This window comes from Podarcis raffonei, chromosome 4 (genome assembly GCF_027172205.1).
Source record: "Podarcis raffonei isolate rPodRaf1 chromosome 4, rPodRaf1.pri, whole genome shotgun sequence".
In the NCBI taxonomy this organism is placed as follows: Eukaryota; Metazoa; Chordata; class Lepidosauria; order Squamata; family Lacertidae; genus Podarcis; species Podarcis raffonei.
Genome location: NC_070605.1, coordinates 65,543,551 through 65,566,944, shown reverse-complemented (window position 1 = coordinate 65,566,944; position 23,394 = coordinate 65,543,551). Strand labels below are relative to the sequence as shown.

General features: G+C 41.6%; 1 protein-coding gene and 1 long non-coding RNA gene across 4 annotated transcripts in view; one reads left to right on the top strand and one right to left on the bottom strand.

The window, feature by feature from the left end:
* Positions 1 to 19,805, bottom strand: part of SMPX (small muscle protein X-linked) — a 26,505-nt gene extending 6,700 nt beyond the window's left edge. The window contains exons 1-4 of one of the 2 annotated variants that reach the window (XM_053387063.1): positions 19,587 to 19,805; positions 16,586 to 16,645; positions 11,114 to 11,197; positions 8,418 to 8,571 (exon numbers count right to left, since the gene is read on the bottom strand). In XM_053387063.1, the coding sequence (XP_053243038.1) occupies positions 8,434 to 8,571; positions 11,114 to 11,197; positions 16,586 to 16,624 (261 nt within the window). In that variant the 5' untranslated portion in view covers positions 16,625 to 16,645; positions 19,587 to 19,805 and the 3' untranslated portion in view covers positions 8,418 to 8,433. The remainder of the gene's footprint in view (positions 1 to 8,417; positions 8,572 to 11,113; positions 11,198 to 16,585; positions 16,646 to 19,586) is intronic. The other variant, XM_053387064.1, reaches the window with a different exon arrangement.
* The window catches only part of LOC128413148 (uncharacterized), a 26,417-nt gene extending 3,023 nt beyond the window's left edge, over positions 1 to 23,394 (top strand). The window contains exons 3-7 of one of the 2 annotated variants that reach the window (XR_008330256.1): positions 1,941 to 2,199; positions 7,593 to 7,660; positions 9,866 to 9,975; positions 15,029 to 15,162; positions 23,319 to 23,394. This is a non-coding gene — a long non-coding RNA (uncharacterized LOC128413148). Of the gene's footprint in view, positions 1 to 1,940; positions 2,200 to 7,592; positions 7,661 to 9,865; positions 9,976 to 15,028; positions 15,871 to 23,318 lie in introns of those variants that run through there. The other variant, XR_008330255.1, reaches the window with a different exon arrangement.

Genomic DNA, 23,394 nt, shown 5'->3' with positions numbered 1-23,394 from the left:
GTGTGTGTGTGTGTGTGTGTGTGTGTGTGTGTGTAAGAGAGAGAGAGCGAGAGAGAGAGAGAGAGAGAGAGAGAGATAGATATTCAGTTTTAGCTCATTGGTAAGGAAGATAATCTTCCCTATTGATACTAACATTGGTGGTCAGTGGAAGATGTGAGTAAACTCGCTATGTTATGTCATGTCCCCACTTCATATTGAGAATGATGCTAAATGTTTTAGCTGTGTGCACTGAAAATTTGTTACAGCGATGATAATTTCAAGGGTGACCATAATGTACAGCCCAGCTCTTACAGGCTGTATAAAATGGGGACACTTTCGAGGAACCAATGAAAGGATGTAGCTCAATGCTGACACTGACACACACACACACACACACACACACACACACACACGTTAACACTTCCAGCATCCCAGAAAACAGGAACTCAGAAATGGTTTGAATGTTACTAACACTGCCCAGTTTTCTGGGAGTAAGGCCCATTGAATGATGGAGCTTCCTTCTGAGTAAACACACATCGAATTGTGCTGGCTTGTAGGTTATCAGTGAGAGATAAACAATTCAGTGACTTCAAATTCACGGTGCCAATTGCTCTCTGAGAAGTGCTGGTAAATATGTCAGCTCTAACCAATGTCACTTCAGAATGAAGTAAAGTGTATGTATTATGACGTGAGCCTCCAATTGACTGGTCTTCCAGTGCTGATTATGTTATATGTAATATCAAACAAACACTGGACATGGCAGCTCTTGGGTTACTGGCAGGTGATTATGTTTTCCTGGAAGTTTTATTTAATGATGGATTGACCTCAGGGTGCCTCCATCTTTGGCTGTCGAATAAGAGTTGCAATATCAGAAGGTGCAAAAATTACAGAGAGTATTAAACAGGGAGGATCAGGCAAGCTCCAGAAAGTATTTTCAAGTCCCCTGTGAGAGTCCACAAAGTGATTTTTTAAAAATCCAATTTTATGCCTTTATTTAATTGTGGTAAATAAACTATCTGGATTTTTTTTTTTAATGAGAGAAAATTGTATTCCATTCACATGCTGCAAAGGATTAAAAAAATCCTAAGGGTGAGCTATAGACAGATACTATTCCTTTGCACCATTGCAATTTAATATTAGGATAAGCAGTTTTGTTTATAGTTGAGATTTTGAATAAGGCCTCCATACACGAAGGGCAGAGCTGTGATCCATCACAGTTCAGCTGCAAAGGAGCAACTTTCTGATGAGGCACCTTCAGCTTTCAGCAACTGACAGAATGGTGCTATTCAACGAGAAGGGTTATTTAACTTAGATACTATGGGTTTTGTTTTGTTTTTTGTATCTGCCCCAAATCCCAAACTATTCTCAGAACAAGAAATAGCCAAGAAAAGCAGTGTTACTCTCCTGCTGTTGAATAAGAGATAAGAACATATTGTGAATTTACATTATTAGTAAAAAGGAAATGGGGGGCAGGAAGGAAATATGTTTCTGGTTGTCAGGGAAACCCAGAAGGCCAAATTATGAACAGAGCTGAACAGTTTCCATAGCTTTGATACTTAAATGAGAAAATGACTAGATTCATTTCTCCAAATGAGGTTCCTAGAAGGAGGCAGAGATGAAGAGAGATGCATTAAGGCTGTCGTGGCTAAATAGAACTAAAAACAACAAACTTTGAATAAAAAGGTCCAAACAAAAGTGACATCTAAAGGTTCTGGCCATGCATGGCTCAGTAAAACCAACCACAAGGAAGCTTTTTATACCATATTTAATAATTAGATATTGAGCGCCTCCTTGAGGAACCAACAAGTCCTGCAAATCAGAGCAGCTTCTGCTGCTGAATTCAGCTGTGCTTAAAGAAACATTTCCAGGGTAGGTTTACTGATCATTAGTCCTGATTTGTTTGCAGGGAAATTAGAGGAAGTTGGCTATTTAAATGAGAATTTATTCTGATCTGTTTGCAGGGATATTATGTTATTCCACACATTCAACTGCATGTTCCCTGGGGGAAGTAGGTTGGTTGTGCAAGACCTCAAAACCAACTATAACTGTGCAACCTGAATTTGCCGGTATGTGACTCAATCCCACCTGACAATCAGACAGCGTGGAAGCACCCTGGGTCAAGGAAAGAAAACACAACGATGCTTCCAGTGTATCCTAGCCACTAGCTCAAGCTCAAACTCTTTGGAACAGAGGCTATTCCATGAGGAATTCATACTGCAGGTATGCTTTCAATGAATATAAAAGGTAAAGGGACCCCTGACCATTAGGTCCAGTCGTGACCAACTCTGGGGTTGCAGTGCTCATCTCGCTTTATTGGCCGAGGGAGCTGGCGTACAGCTTCCAGGTCATGTGGCCAGCATGACAAAGCCGCTTCTGGCAAACCAGAGCAGTGCACGGAAACGCTGTTTACCTTCCCGCCGGAGTGGTACCTATTTATCTACTTGCACTTTGACATGCTTTCAAACTGCTAGGTTGGCAGGAGCTGGGACCAAGCAACGGGAGCTCACCCCGTCATGGGGATTCGAACCGCCAATCTTCTGATCAGCAAGTCCTAGGCTCTGTAGTTTAACCCACAGCGCCACCCGCGTCCCTTCAATGAATATAAAAGGGTCTAAATGTGTGTGCACCAGCAGCTACACAGTATGAAAGGATACCATTTCTGGGACTAGGTGTCTGATTTGGATACATGTTTTGAAAAATGCAAGGCTCTCAGTAAATATGACTCAGCTGAAATAGCCCATGTGATGACTCGTGATTTTGACCCATACAATGCATCAGGACAGTTTCTCCAGCTATTATAGATGCAATACTAGCATGAATTAATACATGTGCAGTCTTCAGAAGAACATAAGAATCTGACTGATGCCAAGTCTGTTCCTTTCCTCTATCAACCTCAGCAGCTCTCTAGGATTTCTTCCCACTGCAACCCCACCCCACCCCACACTACATGGGCACCCAACTCTCTGAAGAGTGTTGGGTGCCCATGTTTAGGACCCTCGTATTTTCAGGACTGCCTCTCCTGGTATGCCCTGCAGAGGACCTTAAGGTCCATGAATAACCATAGTTTAGAGGTCCCGGGCCCTAAGGAAATCAGACTATCCTCCACCAGGGCCAGGGCCTTTTCAGTGATGGCTCCGACCTGGTGGAATGCTCTGTCCCATGAGACTAGGGCCTTGCAGGATTTAACCTCCTTCCGCCGGGCCTGTAAGACAGAGCTATTCTGCCCGCCCTTTAATTTGAACTCAGCCTGATCTTTTATTTCCCTTCTCTCCCCCCTCCCCCCTTTTTATGAAGATTACCTGCTTTGGGACCCCACAGCTAATTCTCCCCTGGCCTCCTCGCTGGCCCAAGTAGGTCTAATTTAGCCAGCTAGCCCTGGTGACTATCTAATGTTTATTGGATGGATTTCCCTCAAATTGATTTTTGAACTTTGAATTTTATTGTTATTCATGTTTTTATACTGTATTTTATGCTGCTTTTATGTTGTATTACAATTAAGTGTTTTAAATTGGTTGTTAGCCACCCTGAGCCTGGGTTTCTGAAGTGGGAAGGGCAGGGTATAAATAAAAAATTATTAATTATTATTATTATGAAGAGGTTTCTCAGGGCTGCAGTGGAAAGAAGGGACTACAAGGAAGTCCCCTTCCACAAGCTTCCACTCCTGGTTCTCAGAATCCAAGCTGCTCATTCCATTGCTTATACTCTCATCTACGTGGGTAGTATTTCCTTTGATTCTGAAGGAACAACCTCTTGCCCATGAGGGCTGAAATCATGTCAGTTCCTATATATTCTTTTCCCCTGACAAGCGGGAGTTCCATTGCTCTTGGGCTTGCTGTTTTCACCCTTTTATGTTTGTATGGGGGGGAGAAAGCTCATTCTCACTGAGCACTTTTGGAGCCAGGGTTGCAGCTATTACAAAGTGCAGATGTAGGCAAGCCACTCTCTCCCTGGTCTGTTTGTCTGAAGAAGAAGCAAGAGCTTTTCCTCCTAAGTGCACTTACATTATTATTGTTTGTGCTATATGAACAGTTCCGTATGGCCGGGCTTGGCGTAATAGCAATTTGGAACGAAGCTTCCTCCTAGGCAGCAAATGGCATAAAGGACAAACACAACTCAAAGCTGCAGGCCTGCTTTTACATATTACTGAGGGAATAAACAGGCCTTTTCAAAGCCAAAGAAAGGTTAACATTCCCTCCCCACCCTACACGAAAGCAATTAGGAGTTCAACTCTTTCCAGGCCTGAATTGTGAACTTCAGATTTAGCCATCAATGTCTGACAATGACGACTGGCAAAGGCATACTGGTGCCAGTGCGGTGGACGCAGGTGGCACTGTGGTCTAAACCACAGAGCCTCTTGGGCTTGCTGATTAGAAGGTCAGAGGTTTGAACCCCCACGACGGGGTGAGCTCCCATTGCTCTGTCGCAGCGCCTGCCAACCTAGCAGTTCGAAAGCACACCAGTGCAAGTAGACAAATAGGTACTGCTGTGGTGGGAACGTAAACGGTGTTTCTGTGCACTCTGGTTTCCATCATGGTGTTCCGTTGCACCAGAAGCAGTTTAGTCATGCTGGCTACATGACCCGGAAATCTGTCTGTGGACAAACGCCGGCTCCCTTGACCTGAAGTGAGATGAGCGCCGCAACACCATAGTCGCCCTTGACTGGATTTACCCGTGCAGGGGTCCTTTACCTTTTACCTTTTTACCTAGCGACTATGGTGCTGGACCAGAATACAGTGGTACCTCGGATTACATACGCTTCAGGTTACAGACTCTGCTAACCCAGAAAGAGTACCTTGGGTTAAGAACTTTCCTTCAGGATGAGAACAGAAATCGTCCTCTGGTGGCGCGGCAGCAGCAGGAGGCCCCATTAGCGAAAGTGGTGCTTCAGGTTAAGAACAGTTTCAGGTTAAGAACGGACCTCCAGAACGAATTAAGTACTTAACCTGAGGTACCACTGTATATGAGAACAAGGTTCAAATCCCCACTTTGAAGGGTGACCTTGAGCCAGTCACTGCCTCTCGGCCTAACCTACCTCACAGGGTTGCCATGGGGATTAAATGTCTTGGTGATGTGTAAGTAGCTGCATTAACCTGCACTGGCATTCTGATTTCAATACTGCTAGGGGATACGCCCTAACAGCTCTATTTTGGGTTTGTTTGTTTTTCTGTAGGCAATGCTCTGTCGAAGCAGCATTCAACTGGGCGAACTCTCTGCTCACTAGCTGGTGAGCAGATGGTTTAATCCTGCTCCTTGCAGGGGTCTGCTTCTCCAGAGCATTCCTTGCAGGGAAAGGTGCTGCTGAAGCAGCACCAAGCAGGATTAAACTCGCTACTCACCAGGGTTCAGTCCTGCTTTCTGACAAAGCAGCACCCAGCATCGCAAAACCATTCTTCTCCACCCATCAGCTGGTATCCCCCCCTGACAGACTACGATTGTTCTGAAAGGATGGAAGTTGCCTGCCCCTGATTTACTGGGATAATTCCAATTGACTTTGCAGTGCTAAATAAGTCATTTTAAACTGTTTTTTTTTAAATAAAAAATTATGGTGTAATATCTGTGCTATTTTTCTAGAAAAAGAGACGCCCGAACTCACCCTCATTCTCTTACAATGGCGCCCACCTGAGAGGTGCCGGAACTGAGTTCCAGCTGAAAAAAGCTCTGCTTTTAATATTAATGTTGTGCTTTAATAGTTGTAACCTACCCTGGTACCCTTAGGGTGAAAAGTGGGAAATAAATTGTGATGATAATAATAACAACCATGATGTTGAACACACTGCTGTAAAAATGTGAATGTTCTAGTGGGTAAATGGTTGAACAATACATGATATATAGATCAGCAGAGTTTGGATTTGGAATTGATATCCCGCTTTATCACTACCCTAGGGAGTCTCAAAGTGGCTAACATTCTCCTTTCCCTTCCTCCCCCACAACAAACACTTTGTGAGGTGAGTGGGGCTGAGAGACTTCAGAGAAGTGTGACTAGCCCAAGGTCACCCAGCAGCTGCATGTGGAGGAGCGGAGACGCGAACCCTGTTCCCCAGATTACGAGTCCACCGCTCTTAACCACTACACCACACTGGCTCTAGCAGATCTAACTCTGGGATGAAAAACAAGGCCTTGCTCATATATATATATATATATATATATATATATATATATAGCGCCTGAAGTGTAGATAGACATGTCCAGGCCTATGGCAACAGCCCAGGCTATGGGAGGTGAAGTCTCTCAGACCCTCAGGGGAGTTCTGTGGTCTCATGGGCAACAACAGAGGGCTTACAATTACACAACACATGAAAGGCAATCACTCCAGCAAAAAAAGCTGAAGTGAAAACATAAAGTATAAAGATTTAAAAAGCACTATACTGAAGTAATAACTTAGCCTGCTCTTGAGCACAGGACTGTGAACACCGTAATTAGGTAGCCTCCTATCAAGTGACATGAGGAAAAATTACAAAAGGGAGTGATGGAAGACAAAAGTGTGTGAGAAATAAATTAGCTTGATTACCAGGTTGGAGCTGTGATATTCGAGATCACTTTGTCAGCTTAATTGGCTACAATTTATGCAGCTCTATCAAACCTAACTAAGGCATTAATAGGGGAAGAGGTGTACTCCACGTCCTTAGGAACAATTAGCCCTTGTCTTTCATGAAGGTATTTGGGAGACTCTCTGTGCTGGAAAGTGTGTGCAATTTGTAAGGTTAATTATTTGCATTATTTATTATTACCTTTTCTTGGTAGTGCCTGTTGCCATAATACCTTGAGCACAATTTTTGTGGTTCAAACAGATCGCACAATGCCCATGTACAGAGAATTAGCTGTTCTGTATAATATTCTCAGCCAGCAGTCTCTAATTATGTTCTCCTTTACATTACATCCTGTACATTGTGCTTTCCTCCCTGTCAAGTTTCCCCCCAAAACAAAGCCAAGAAAAGATTGATCCTTTAATTGTAGCAATAGGGGCCTCACATCCACGGTGCATGATCCTGAGGTAACCTTACAGGAGCTGTGAATCTAAGCTCTGGCTTGTCATCTACAAGGCACCTTAAATGAACCCCTCCATGTGAGAAGCAACAGTGGTAGGAACCTCAGCTGTGCTTATTAGTGTTATTTATTAAATCTGTATACCGCCCTTCATATGAAGAGCACAGGGCGGTTCACAGCATAAAAATGCAAGATGAGAACACAAAAGACATAATAAAACAAGGAAAAAAAGACAAACCAATAACTTCCCTCCCACAAACACAAAGAACGGGCCATTGACCAAAATAAGAAAAGGTAAGGCAGACACCGTAACAAGCAAATCCAAGCTGGTTCAATGAGCTGAAGCAAAAGGTTTTTATCCTCCCCTGTTACAAATGAGAAGGGGGGGGGACCATATTTTAATGCTTTACCCAGGCTACCCAATTTTGAATGGGTACATTGGGTACTATCTCACAGTGATATTCTGGGTAATAAAGGTTCAGGCTTTATGCTATAGTTGTTTGCCTGGACTGGAGCATGGGCTGTATTCTACAAGATAGAAAAGAGGGGAAGGGTAGGGACAGAGCTATCGGCATTTGTCTATTTAGGCAAACAGCCATTTATTTGTAGTGTATGTTTTTTGTCTCTAGTGCTCTTATACAACATGAAGGTGGAGCCACCATCCTGCACATTGTAGATGCCTCTATGTGAGAGCCCCGTTATTCTCTAAGTGTGCTCCTCTTCTTCCTGAGATTTTTAAAAGCTGTACTTCACATGCAGACTATATGAAAAGAAGGCATTATCTGTTTTTGCACCAATTAACAACTTATTTTTGGTTGATCAAAGTCTATTGTTTCTAATTTTAAAGTGAAACCATAATTGTTCCACCTACATTTTGCCTCTCTGCATGTATTATAATTTGAATAATAGAAGAATAATTGCAGTGCTAATTGAGTGTACTATAGCCTGTGCATTTTTATGAACAAATTGAGGTCGTATAGAAATTAGCTTCTGAATATTTTAGAAGTGACCTGCTACTGCATTAGGATTGGATTTCCAAAATTTCCCTTTGGTTTACAGAGCAATAAAAATGCCACCAGTAGCATTATTTCTTGGCTTGGGTTCCTTCATTTGCAAAATGGGAGTAATGGTCTATTCAAGGGATATTTTTTTGGTCAGAATTAAGAGGGCACTTTGGGAAAGCATTACAGTGACCTGACCCTAAAAGGAATACTCACGCTCCTGCCACTCAGTCTCATCTCTGTCCAAAACAGGATAAATGCAGTACTGTAGTTTGGAATAATTTATCTGATTCTTAAGCATATTTCAATCAAGGGTAATTACCAGAAGATGACATTTCTTTTTATGCAAGGTTCTCAACTCCATCTCACCATACTGATAATTGTAACCAGAGCAAAGTCCCTATATTTCATTGTAGTTTAGGTAAAAAAAAAGGTAAGGACCCCTGGACATACCTTTTCATTCCTGTTACTACTGTTCAGCTCTTGGGACAAATTTCAGCTCACTCTTTACATTCTGGATCTCTGACAGGTTTACAGCTGGGCCAGGTAATTTCTTGGCTCCTGGGAGCACCTTTTTCTTTTCCTCCTCTGAAGCAGTTGGAAGGCTCTGCAGACAAAAAAACCCAGCTACCTCAAACTAATACACTGGGGGATGTTTCCATTTTCACAATGACCCAGTTCACATGCAATGCTAAGCCAAACCAAGGTTGTTCTTGGCTTACAGCTCAAAGTTTGTCTGGAATGAGGCAAACTGGGAGCCCTGGTTGAGGCAAATCCGCTCCATGCTAAGCTAAACCATGGTTACACACACACATACTATAAGCCAACAAATTATATTTTTAAAACCTCCCAGCTTTAGCCCTGGGTAATGCTGCAGCATAAGGATTGAGGGGGGAGTGCAGTGGGTGTGATCTCTTCTCCAGTAACCCACATGTTCATGCATCTGCACAGTGCTATTTTTCTAAAGAGGGGCTGGAACTCACCATGAACACCTCCCTTGTTCTTTTATCATGGCAACAGCGCCCACTTGAGAGGTGCTGGAACTGCGATCTGAAAAAAAGCCCCGCATCTGCGCCAAGTCATGATTTGCCTTGGCATTACGTGCGAACTAAGCCATTATGTGACAGATCTACTAAAGTGCACAGAAGATACTAGATCTGACAGCCTGCTGAAGACTGCAAGGATAGCTCTGCCACATCTCCCAGATGATCTACCTAACCTGGTAACCACATCACTTTTGAGAAGCTATAGAAACACTGTGGAACTTTAAATCCCTGGCATTGACTGATTACTTCTGGTCATTCAGTGTTTAGGCAGCTATTCATATAGCATGTTATGCTTCTCCTCCAGAGCCTGCCTGCCTATGAGTCAGACTGAGGCAGCTGCCTCAGGCGGCAGAATCTCATGGCATGGCACCCACTCTCCCCTGCTACTGCCACTGGAGAAGCAAGAAGGCAAGCTTCAGAGGTGGCTCTGTGACTTGGCTTCTTTATTGCACTTTTAAAGGACCACAAACAAGTTTGGAAAAAGAACACTCAAGGCCCTCTTCTCTTAGTTGTGGGATAGGAAGGATTATTTATCACAAGCTTTATAATATTTTGTGCAGATGCCCCTTTCATTGTTACTAGTGGGTCTTCATCCATACAGCATCTCACAGGAATGAACAGAGGCAAATTAAGTGGTGGGTATTTTTAAACCATTTTAAATATGCTCTAATTGCATAACATTTTGAAAATGGACCTCTTCAGATAATTATTTATTTCTTCAAATGATATGAAATATAAATTTGTGTTGGGGCAACTGGCACATTTATGGAACCTAAAATTAAGCATAGCTGATGCTGCAAATAGATCCCAGTAATCATAGCAATATCTGTTCTAAAATAACCTGTCTCCTTGCAGCTTTTCAGATTTAAGAGGAATAATTTTGCTCCTGCAATACAAAGTTTTCATAGGATTGGATTGAGGGAAACAACTAACTGCATGGGCAACATAATTCTGCGTTATAACATGTAGGTGACCTATTTATTTTAATTTTAAAATGTACGCCCCCCCTTTAACTATGTAGATCTCAAATTGGTGAGTTAAGACCAAAGCAGCTGCTTTAAATTGTTCACTGAAATATGGTTCCATATTGCAACTGGAAAAGTAGAGCCATGGACTGTGTGATAGCTGTGCCACAGTCTGCAAAGTTTCTAGTCCAGAAGTTCCTTATAAAACTATTATTTAATTTCAGAAGTTCATGAAGCATAGCTGCATATCTCAAATTTTCTTTCAGTAAGTCCCATGCATCTGAAATTGAATTTGGCTTCAGGTTGATAGAGTCAATTAGCTGTCTGGTTGTGGTAAATTACTGCATGCTAGCAGATCTGTAGATGAACAGACTGTGTTCTCATCTGAAATGTTCACACCTCCTACACAGTTTCCTTGCTTCTTGCCCTTTCACTCATTTTCCAGCTATATCCAAATATCTGCCTACGTTTCAGCCCACTGAAACCCACATGTATACTCCAAGTACTCAAATTACATAACCCATTTTTGGAAATTCATAAAGCTCCTTTCGATATCTAAACTTAGGATCTAGGCCCTTTTTCCCCTACTCCGTTCCTCTCCCCATTATACTGTTACTACTATACTAGTACTAACACCATCCCAATACAATGAATGGTGAAAAGCCTTGAGCTGCAAGCAGCTGCTACTAGCCACAAAGCAAACACGATAGAGGATAGAGGAAGACATCCATCTGAATGGTAGGAGTTGTGGAGATATTTGTATAGGGTTCATCCGGGGTGGGGGAGTTAGATATGCCTCCCATATGCACTGTGGCCCTGTTGCAAAGTAGGACTCCTTGCGGTTGCTTTAAAAGCCAAACATTAGGAAATGCAATCATGCAACACCCATCTAACTATAGTGGTGTTTCCAGATTGCTCAGGATCTCTGTTTCTTGCATTTGGAACACAATATCCATCCTTAGTTTGGAACCAGATTTATGTTGCACCCATACACTGACCCCAAAATACCACCAACCGTTGTGTGTATTAACTAATCGTACTTGAATAGAACCGATTTATACTGACTGATCAGTATATGGCTTCTTAAAATAATGAGAAATGAACTAGGCTAGCAGATGAAGACATATATTGCTCTTACCTCATCAGCTTCAGTAAATTCTTTTCTTTTTGGTGGCTGACCTGCTCCAGGTAAAAGGGCTCCCATTGGGATGTTGATATTAGCCTGGAAGTTAGAGATCATATATAGCATCAGGATATCATCATCATCATCATCATTTTATTTGTATGCCGCCTTTCCATAGTTGAAACTATGCTCAAGGCGGCTTCCAACATGACAAGATTTACATAATTACAAAAATAACAGAAGTCATAAACAATAAATAAAACACATCAAAAAGTACACAACCAAATGGAAACAATTTCCACATAAATCATAAGATCTAAAACTAAAGATACAACAATAATATCAATAACAGCAACAGCTCTCTCAATCTCCCGCCTGTAAACAATACTCCAGTCCAAGAATCTGTTCAACAGCTTCAGCTTTTGTAGCTGGAGTCAGTCAGCGCTCCACTCTCCCAGACCAGATGGGAAAGGGCCAGCAAGGCAGGGTGCAGGTCTTCCAGGGTTCACAACCAAGATGGTCTCATTTAAAACAACACAGATAAAAATTAAAAACAATTTAAAAGCAGCTGCAGTCCTTGTGAAGCCTGTCAGGCCCCACCCCAAGCCAGGTGGAAAGAGGCAAGGGCAGGGTCCTTCAGGCCCTCAGCAGGCAACCCTCCTTGCTCCCTACTTGATGTGGCAGGCTTACAAGGACAGTTTTTTGCACAGTACAAAATGGTAAGATCTGCTCTTCCTGGAGAACTGCTGTACATATCAGTCCAGAGATACGCACGCCAGCCTGCTATTTGTCCCCTGTGGTGTCTTTTGCCCCTTCATTATTTTGGTAATGTTCTTTGCAAATTCTGATTTTCCCTGAAGGTGGGTTTGCTGTCCAACCAAGTTCAGCTGTGACTGTCCAAGTAGCCATTAAGGTTTCAGGCTGCCGGATGCTATCGTTCCACCATAGGCTTTGTGTTTACAAGCTGCATGACATGCAGAAACTCAGAAGGTATTTCCCCCCATCATGTTGCCACTGTGCTGAGTCAAGCTGCACCTGCTAAGGACATCAGAGGATGTTGCAGGGGCAGCTGACAGTTCAGGGGAGCCAGGGGAGGGGGGCACATCACCAGAACCAGAGGTGCCCCCATCTCCACAGACACAGCAGCCTCTGAGGCAGCAGGAACAGGAATACAGTGGTATCTCGGGTTACATACGCTTCAGGTTACAGACTCCGCTAACCCAGAAATATTACCTCGGGTTAAGAACTTTGCTTCAGGATGAGAACAGAAATCGTGCAGCGGCAGCACAGTGACAGCAGGAGGCCCCATTAGCTAAAGTGGTGCTTCAGGTTAAGAACAGTTTCAGGTTAAGAACAGACCTCCAGAACAAATTAAGTTCTTAACCCGAGGTACCACTGTATACAGCTGTAAATTCCACTGAAATGGTCTCCATACATGGTACTTCTAATAGCAGTAAGAGAATGAATTACTGGTGCAGCCATTAGGCAGGGTGAGGCCACTGCTTCAGGTAGCAGAAGCCTCCAATATGGTACCCCCGTGGACCCACTCCCTGCCCTGCTGCCTCCACCACCGGCGTCAGCACAGATTTCGGGTGAGATCACACTGATTTCCAGCAAGGTGTCGCCAAAACTAAGTGCCAGAGGTGGCAGCAGCAGGGCAAAATTCCCATTTCACATCAAGCAGTGAAACAGCACCGCCATCCTGCTACACTCTATTTTCCAACTCATCTATTAAAATATGTGCTTGTATTTCTTTGTTTTCAGGCAGCCTTCTGAGGGCAAGTCCACTTTTGTTAGCAAGCTCCAGTTAGTGTCCTCTGGGCTGTGTAGGTCTAATAGAAGGCTTGCAACTGGGCTTCATTCATGTGGAAGCGCAGCTGGAGTGAAGCCTAGGTTTCACGTGGAAGCAACTAAGTTTAGGGTGGCCACTTAGGTGTTACCAAAAAAGATGGAATGTGTTGTGACGTGGGGTTTGTGATTTCAGCTCTCTTGACATAATATGCTGGAGACAGTTCTGTAGTAACACTTCTTTATTAAAGCAACAAGACTGAGAACTGAGGAGGGAAGAGCTACATTTATAGGGACAGGGAACTAGCTAGAAAGGATACATTTTGGAGGGAACAATATCAGGCAATCACAGTCCTGCCTTTTGGAGGAAACCAATAAGACAGAGGATCCAAATACAGCAGCTTAAATGAACCAATAGTAGCTGTACCCTCTGGAACCAAAAGGCAGTTACTTTACCCTAATGCAAATACAGACAATAATAATACAGATATAAAATCCTTTGACTCAATACACAACAGAATGCATCACCCAAAAGCAGACAGAAGAGGGCACCAATTTGCATGGCTTTTGCCTGTGCTGATTTTACAGGTATAGATGCAAATTTATATATCTGTAGTACAATACATATCACTATAGCAGTCTGCTGTCCAGGTGCCAACTTTGGGCTTTTCCTTCTTATGGTTCTTTATATTTAAACTGAACTTGGACCGAATAGCTCTTCAAAGAAATGAGTCCTTTTGTGTTCAATGGGACTTGCTCCTATAAAAGACTTTAGTGCTAATTTCTTGTTTGCCACATTCACTCTTGGCCAAGTGTCTGGGAGTGGTGGAGGAATGGGTGCATGCCAGTCAGGGCATTTTTTTCAGCTGGAATTTGCCAGAAGTCAGTTCTGCCACCTTTCAGGTGGGCGCCATTGGCATTATAAGAGAACAAGGGCGGCATTCATGGTGAGTTCCGACACCTTTTTCTAGAAAAATAGCACTGATGCCAGTGATGCGTGTAGCCACTTCTCACACAAACTCTGGCAGGCATGTAGACACAGCACACCTTCCTTAGCCGTGTCAGCAACCCTTGGCGCATAGGAATGCATAGGAATGCATTGAACTCAGTGGGACTTACCGTACTTCTGGCTAGACATGTATAGGGTTGCACTGTCTATTTAGCTGTAAAGTTAAAGAGATCTGTGATACACACACACACTTTACATAACATATAATTTTGCTTTCAAGGCACATGGCTTAAAAGAAAATATTTTTTCTATGCGTAACTGTGGTAAAATGAACTCATATTTCTCTAGAAGGTTAATTGGGAATCCTTAGTGGATAATTCCCTTTAATGGAAAGTAAGGGAGGCTGTAAACTACATTAAGTTCACAATACTGAGATAAACTCCATGTTTAATCGACTTAAACTGTTTGTTTCAATGCATTTAAGTGAATTGTTTATTAGAGCTTATTTAAAACTACATAATAATGCCTTGTCATTTATCAAAATGTAGATTCCCTGTGCTTATAGAATGCAGTGCAGATGAAACAATTTGAAAATGCTAAAATAAATGTAACGCTCTACTGCATAATTGCTTTCGACTTCGTGTATTAAAATGAAAAGGCTCCCTTTGTTTCGTTGACTGATGTTTGTGTACTGCAATCTATAAATAAAAGTTATTTTCCCCAGAGATTGGTAGACATTTTTCTGCTTGCTTTCAAGAGAGAAGCAATCATCCTGCCCATTTAAATCTTCACAATATATACCTTTTTTGTTTGCCTAGCCACCATTAAAAACTCATTGTGATAGAAAATTAATACTATATAAATCTATTTACTACCAGGAAACAAATATTTCCTGTCTTCAGAACCAATAAAAAGCTGCAGCTATAGAAATTTCATGCCTCTGATAGTACTGCTGTATACCAAATTCATAGGCTGTAATTCAGAAGGTTGTGAACAGAAAAATCTTTCACTATTCCACATGTGGATGTGCAAACCTTGTACAGCTAATATACACAGTTGTGTAAAATAGGATTATAAAAGTCAGAGAAAATGGATAAAACAAATACCATTAGCCGTACTGCTGGATAAGTTTTTAATGGATATTATATTTGTATTTGTTTAAAAAACAATAAAAAATGTGTGTTTTTTTAAAGTCAACCAGACAACGGTGGAAAAAGAGATTTTGAGCATGGATCTGTGGAATTCCCTCACAGTCCTAAGAAACAAATGCATACATTCTGCTATAAACCATGGATTGCCAATTGTAGGGCTGGAACTTCAAACTATGGTATGTGCTCTTAACTATAGCAAGTAGAAACCATGATTTTGCATTACAACTATCCTGAACCCAACCATTGGCCTAATTTGGATGGTTATATTTGGGCTTTATATGCAGCTGACTCCCCCCCCCCTTGTGACACGTAGCCATCAAACACTGGTCTTCCATTAATCCATCTGAACTGGAAAACTATGGTTATGTGGTTTGGAACAATCCAGAATCAAACAAGAAACTGTAGTTAACTGGAGACTTTCAGGTTAAATAACTGAGGAGGGATAAGGCTATGTGTGCCTATGAAATGCTTGTGCATATCTTGGTTAAATGAGCCAATATATGATCATCCAGATAGAGCCATAGCAGTTCTGCAAACCCTAGAAGCTAATATTATTTGATAAAACAATACAAGGTATTTACCCACACCTTTGTATTCATGATAGCACATTAATATATTGAGTACATCTCATTGACTACAACTGTGAACACTTAAAAGGGTTGTTCAACTTGAGAACATTGGCGTGGACACAGTGTGGCAGGTGGCACAAGTCTGCAAGGGAAAGAGGCAATTGGCAAAAATCACCTTCCTTTCCTTCCTCCAGTGAGAGTCTCTGCTGGACCTCAGGTCCTTCCTGTGTTTGGACATAGGCCTATTAGGAACATAATGGATACTCCAGATACAACCCAGTGTAAGCAAATGAAGGCATACTGAGAATCTGGTTGTCCAAGAGACTCTCTCTCTCTCTCTCTCTCTCTCTCTCTCTATATATATATATATATACATATATATACACACACATGCAATAAATATTAGTATTGGGAGATGGATGGTGAAAACAGATGTCCGTGAATCTAAATTGATGCCATTGAATCTAAACTGGCACAAGTTCTAATACTTCAGATTGGTTGGTTAACTTACTTCCATACAGCACTAAGTGCTTTGCAATTCTAAACATGTTTACTTGTAAGTATGCATAAGACTTCAGCTTTTTATACTTGTCACATTCTTTTCTTTCTTTCTTTTAAATAATCTTGGCTTAGCTTAAAAGATGCCAGTAATGGAAAGTGAATTTTGCTGGACAATTAGAAGTAAGCAACACACAAACATAGGCATATATGTGATGTTTGTGCAGTCAAATGTTTTTAGATGATGTACAAAAAACCCTCCAGCTTCTTTATCATGCTTCGTGGAAAATGCTATAGGTTGTTGTGTGTGTGTGCGCTTGGCACAGCACACGGGAAAGCTAGTTAAGATAATTAAGCTGATAATGGAATATGTAAAACCATGGAAAAGATGGGATCAAAATGCATTTACTTACATGACAAGCAAGTTTTAAATAATTCCTAGTTAGCACTGAAGCGTCAAACAAACTGATGTTTTGTTTTCAATCAAAATACTTCTTATTTACTACTAGTAACATAAAATATTATCTCTTACCTGAATGCTTCTAACATTCGAAGCTGGCTGTTTTGACATTTTAAAGGAAGAGATTTATCCCTGAAAGCAAAATAAGTATGATTACTAATAAAGCAATGCCAACAACAATGGCTTGATAAACTACAATTTAGCCCATGTTTCTTCTTGATAGGTATTCATTCATCAGTCCAGATTGTCTTTCGGGCTTAGTTTCAGAGTTACTTAGATACAACCATAGAATGCTGCAAAGGAGTGAGAACACCTGAGCTTCCCTTGTTAATTTTTCATGGGCCGAAAGAGCAAGATCGCTTTCCCATCACAATAGTAAATGAGAAGTTAGCTTTTCCATCAAACGGCACATATTCATGGGAGAGCTACTTATTAATAAGTTCGCTTCAAGTTACACAATCTGGAATTGCTTATATTGAAAACCTGGCTTTTGTTGATAAAAAATTAATTTGCTCCATATAAAACTTGCAAAGGTATTATAAATTCCTTTAACTTTAAACCGAAGGTAATGCATCTTCTCAAAAGTAAAAGGCAACTGCAGCCTGAAACTGATAAACAAACTACTTGAAGGCCTGTTAATATGGGCTGTTGAGAGAGGAAAGATGAATGACTATTTAAAACTTCAGTTTGTCTTCTCTGTCTAAACATGGCACTGCCTACATGTGGCTTCCCAGGAGCAGTTCTTTAAGCTTGTAAAGCTCTTAAATGGAATATTAACTTCGGGATGAACATAAAGTAACAAAAATAAAGTGAAGGCAGAGCAAAGCCCCTGTAGAGGTGCTTCATGGATTTGTGGAGAACTTCTGGCAGAGACAATCTTTCTTCCCTGCTCGTTTCTGCTGACCTCATTATTGCCAGAGAAATCAGGACAACAGAATGCTGAAGAGTAAAAATAGACAACCTTATTGGGCTACGTTCTCTCTTCCCCCTTCCCCTTTGGTACAACTGCTGGCTATTAGACATCCAGGAATAAAAATATAACGGTAGGCTGCAGAAACTTTATATTTGACTACACATGTACAGGAGCCAATGCTGTCACAAGTTCAACAACTCTGGGGTTTGTTTTAAAAAAGCTCCACAATTTGGGGGTCTTCCTAAAAAAAAAAAGCTCAACCCTACAAGCTGATAGTGCTGTCATGTTGCACGGATATTCCTCACGTTGCACCAGGACTTCTGGAACGCAGCCAAATATGCAATATTTCACCAGAATACCCACCAAGGGAAGCAGGGGTGGGTGCTGTCTTCCTCCTATACTAACATCCATATAGAAATATCAGGAAAGAAAAAGTAGTTCCTGCACAAGACCTTCCAGGCACCCTTTGGAGCCATGAAGGCTACAATTCTATATACGGAACACATTTACCTGGGAGTCAGCTCCACAGCTGTCCATGAGGTGTACTGCAGCAGGGACATTAACACAGGAGAATCTGGTGTCCTCCACTGGTTGCTGGTCTACTCCCATCAGATCCATCCAGCGCTGCTGATAGGGATGATGGGAGTTGCAGTCCAGCAGCAGCTGGGAGGGGGGTCATGGTTTCCCTGCCCCTGATGTATAGGATTGTGCTGTCAGTACAAGAAATTATAGGGCACAGAGTTGCTGTAGAAAGGAACTGAAGTATCTCCCTCTGCACCTTACTGAGGTTTGCACTACTTCATGGACCCCATAAATCCAGACGATCTGGCACAGGATAGTTTCTTTTTCTTCTCTAACTCTCTGGAAGAAACATGGCCCAGTATGGCTACAGTAGCAGCAAGCATAACTCCCTTCCTGCAAGTCCTTGTGACACAGAGCCTGAGGGCAGCTGTGGACCAAGGAGCAATGCCTCCAGTCTTCCTCCTCTACCCCTATCCTAACTTCCATGCAACATAATGGGAGTGATCAAACTCAACTAATTATGCTCCTCAATGCTTTACTAAGTATTCGGCTAACTGGTGTTAAAACATCCAATATTTAAATACAATTTTTAGCTGAAAACCTGGATACTACTAAATCTTTCAGGCATTCAAACATTTAGTTCACAACTTACCTTTTATGGCATCAGTCTACCACATGTTGAAAGCAATGCCACAGTTGTTTCTTTTTGGAACTATTTAACACTTCATTGTGCGAATGTCCCTATGATTCCTGAACAGGCGCAAGGGATAGGAAGGAATAAAACTCAAAGAAGTGGTGATCTTCTCTGCCTGATCTAAAAATAAGTCCTGAGAGAGGGTGCCAAAGGACACGCAGCTGTTTGCACCGTCCAAGTTCTTCGGTTTGCTTTAAAGGAGCTGATCTACCTGAGGCACTTCCATAATTTACGTCTTTCATAACACTACCCTAGATCCATTTGAAGAGGAACTAGGAATGTCATCCTTTGACTCCCTGCTGTATGCATGAAACTGGCACAAGTGTTATAAACAGAAAGCTCTGCTGTGTTGAAGACCTAGATAGAAATTACACCGCTGGGAGCCCAGCATGTACTGAAAGCAGAAGAAAAGTCCATGCTGAAACTTTACTGCATGCCATGCATATGCACGCCATCAAGTTCATTGTAACTACTTGCCTGATGACAATTCTTATGAAATCCTTATGATCTCATACAGTGATCTTATAACTGTTCTAACTTTGCTGTTATTACTTTGCTGGTACTTGCAGCAGCATCAACAAACATCGGGTAAATTAAAATATTTCAAGCAGACAACAATAAAGAAATGGTGGAGGAAAACGTGCCTTTTTTCTAACTGTATGAAGCACATTTCCATAGGGGCTGTGTTGGCATATACACAGGGGATATTCTTAAGATAATTCTAAGTGGCATCAACATTCTTACTGTCTTAAATTTCCAGTGGAGTATAAAGCACTTGTAATAGCAGCCTGTGTAAGCATACTGATCTGGTTTACAGAGATTAAACTTTACAGAAAAGGCAGTTCATTCATTCATCTCCTAGCAATATATGAAAGTGTTTTCCCAAGTCAACCTTTCACTTTTTCAAACAGCACCCCCTCCCCATATTAGCTTTTATTATGTACCTGGTTATTTATATAAGAAACACTCCAACCTGTCAGGAGAGTAGATGCAAACACCTCCTTTCGATGCTGAGTGATGCACCTTCTTCGATCAGCTGAGATCCTCCCTGGAATCCTGTAGAGGTGGCTGGAATTGATGAAGCCCTTTGTGCCTGTGTACTAACTACCAAGAACACTTCTAGGGCTGGAGCAGTGCTGAGTTTAGAAGCCAAGTGTAAAAGAGAATTCTTGTCATAGCTTACAGTTGTTCTTCCTAAATATAGAGTCAGATTCATCCTGTAACTTCATTCCCTCATGGCTAAAATCGGGGCTCAAGTGTCAAGCAGGAAAGTGTTAGCAAACTCACCGTCAGGACATATTTTGCTCTCAGTTTCTCAATGTTGAATTTAGGATTGTTTTTATTTAAAAACAAACAGATTTTGCTGTTGGTAGGACCTAAAGAGTAGCATAAGTTCCCAAACTATTTAAGGCAGAGAGCAAGAAAGACATGCAACACTTCCTTTTGGTTTTCACGCAAAGTTGTCCTCAAGCTACTCAAATGTGGTTTGGTGACCACAAAGTTAGAGACCAGTTATGCAGGGGCATTTTCAGTGATATTTCAAAATAGCTGTTTGCTAGTACAACTGTTCTGTTGCACTAAGGGCCGAGTCCAAATGTTCAGTGATTACCATTTTCATGTTTTGTCTACTGATTCAAGCCTCAGTCTAAGAAACTTGGGCCCCCAATTTATTTGTCTTGGTAAATGTTTCCCCACTCGCACAGAGATGTAACAAAACAAATACATTTATTAAATTACTAAAAAGGGAAATGGGAAAAAAGAAACATATCCTTTGGTAACCTTGAGCAGTGATATTCCAGAAGTCCAAAGAACCAGGTCTAGCTGCACATTTGAAAATTTATTTACTTACAGGGTACAGTTGTTGCAAAATGTTCTAGTCGCCCTCTTTCTGAGGTGACCTCCAATCTGAGAGCATTGTTCTTGGCAGAATGCCACTGGAAGAGTACATAGAGCTTGCTCCTAATTGATGAGCTGAGGCCATGGAGGCTGGATGGATATTACAATATCTTCTAATGCTTATAGTGTAGGCAATGGGGTGAATCCAAAACGTAATACTTCAACAAAAGTGTATAAAACAGAGCACAGCAAACAATTACAGGTAGACCTCTAATCAGTAGCATTTATCATCCTCATCCTTTCTATTTAAAGACCCCATACTCTCTGGAGATCTTGAAGCTTTGAAGGAATGTGAGTCTTAGGTCTGTGGATAAAAGTTAAAGGAATGTGGACTGACACTTATAAGGTAAAGAAGTAGCATATGAGTTATTGTGGTTCTGTTCTGCCTATGCTACATATATAAAGGATTTGTGAAACTCACAGAGAAGATGTGTATCAATAGATATTAACTACAGTAGTGGAAAGGAATCTATGTGTTTACAGGCAGTGCGTCACTGAGTACCAAATGCTGGAAGATAAACAGGAAATAGCTGTCCTCTTCATCCATCTAATCTCTCAAATGTTCCTGCTGCAGGACACAAAATTCTGGTCTATCAATCAAGGCAATCACGGTGTTATATAAATTTTAGCAGTTGATTGAAAAGGTCAACAGATGCAACATCAGTAGTTGTTTGTTGTGTCCATACTAACTCTGGTGAACAAACAAAGCACTTCGTCTTGGTCTGTTGTTACATAACACAACTACAAGTTTGTCTTGTGAGACTTTTGTGAATTTTTATTACAATAAACTCCATATCATCATCACCATAACATTTTAATATACAGACAAAGAAATATTATGTGCAGGTAATATCCAGTGTTTCTTTTCTGGGGGTACTCAAGGGTACGCAGTACTGTCACACCCCCCCCCCATGTTAAAAGTGTGGCACTTACTGTAACAACTTCATGGTGAGTACCACACCTTCCTTCCTTCCTTTTTTTTAAAAAAGCACTGGTAATATCCATGGGGTGGATATTGAACTCTATATATTTTTAATAAAAATTATCTTCTTTCAAAGCCTATTTTCACACTGCATACAGCTCACTAACTTCAGTTTTGTGATTCCGAACAATTTTTACTTCAGTCTCTAAGAAATTTTAGTCAGGTGTGGGATTACAGCCTAAATTGCGTAACTTGACATTTGTTTTTATCTCCCCTACCCCCACTCTCACCTCGGAGCCTGTCTCAGCATTCAGCATATATTTTGATACACTCTCGTTATGTCAATTTTTTAAAAAGCAAAAGTTGGTTCTTAAGAAATACACCTTTTATAGGATTTAAGATACTACTTTGCAAATGAAAATATGGCAATGTGTTTCTGGGAGGGCAAATCTTCAGCTCAGGCTTTGCAGAAAACAGGAGATATCAGTGCCAGATTTACACGTACAGTGGTACCTCGGGTTAAGTACTTAATTTGTTCCAGAGGTGCGTTCTTAACCTGAAACTGTTCTTAACCTGAAGCACCACTTTAGCTAATGGGGCCTCCTGCTGCCGCCACGCCACCGGAGCCCAATTTCTGTTCTCATCCTGAAGCAAAGTTCTTAACCTGAGGTACTATTTCTGGGTTAGCAGAGTCTGTAACCTGAAGCGTGTGTAACCCGAGGTACCACTGTATATGCAGTTTGCGTACAATTAGGCCCCTGTGTTACTGAGGACCCCCACAAACTATTAGTACACATTGTTAGCTGTGAGGATACATTTGAAACATGAAAATAATGAGCTGCCATAGCTGAATCCTAGTATTTTAGCTTGTTGCTTTGTTTCTACTCTTCATTTCTCCTACTCCCTGATTAAAGTCAATGGACCTAGGTCCATTAGGGCAGAGGTTTCCAAAAGGATTCCTGTGAAGACCTTCATTGGTGGCCCTGAAGAGGGGTGGCAAACTCTGAGCTTTCAATAGGAAAAAAAAGTCTCTAGCCTTTCTAGAAAGTTATGAAGTATAATGTACAGGTACCCTTTTAAGTCATTTCTGTTAAACAAGTCAGCCTGACTGCTCCTGTCAGGTTTTGATTTTTTAGTTTTTGGTCTATCAGTGAAGTCACAGCTGTGAATGAAAAGTAAGTTGTTTGGTCACCAGGCAATGGGAATTCCTGGGGTCCTAACAAGGCCACATTTATAATGGTGAAATTGTAGAAATTGTACCAGGGCCTATGTCAGCAGAGCCAAAAGGCACTGAGCTTTCTTTTTTTTTAAGTAAGTCTTTTGCTCTTCTAGACAGAAAGTTATGAAGCATAATGTGCAGGCAACCTAAATGTGGGTCACCAACCTGACAGAGGCAAAGGGCCTATAATAATGTTTCTTCTAACTCCGCAACACAGAGCACTTGTGGAGTTGAAAGGGCCCATCCACTTTCACCTCCAGCTGGCTATGATGCTAACTCCTCCCCTTAATTGCTGAAGGAAGGGTTTACCTGGGCAGCTGCTGTGGGACAATATTAGAGAGGAGAGGAAAAAGTAGGATGGTTGCAACCTCTTTGGATTTTTGGAAGATGCTGAGGATGGGGGAAGCAGTAAGGCCATTCTACAATGCTTTTTCCTGATTAATCCAATTGTAGTTTTTTTGGTGGGGGTGTGGAGGTGGGAAGCACTCAGTTCAGAGGCATCATGATCAGCACCCTTTCTTCCTGTCTGGCCCACGGCAGGGATAGACCCCAAATTGTTTGGGGAGGTGAGGGGAGCACAGTACAAAGGCAGAAACAGGGTTAACATCATCTCCTTTTGACAAAATCTTGTTTAATTAGGTGAAGGAACAGGGGCACCCCAAAGAGCTGTGTACAGCACCCCACGGACCATAAATCCACTATTGGGACGATAAGG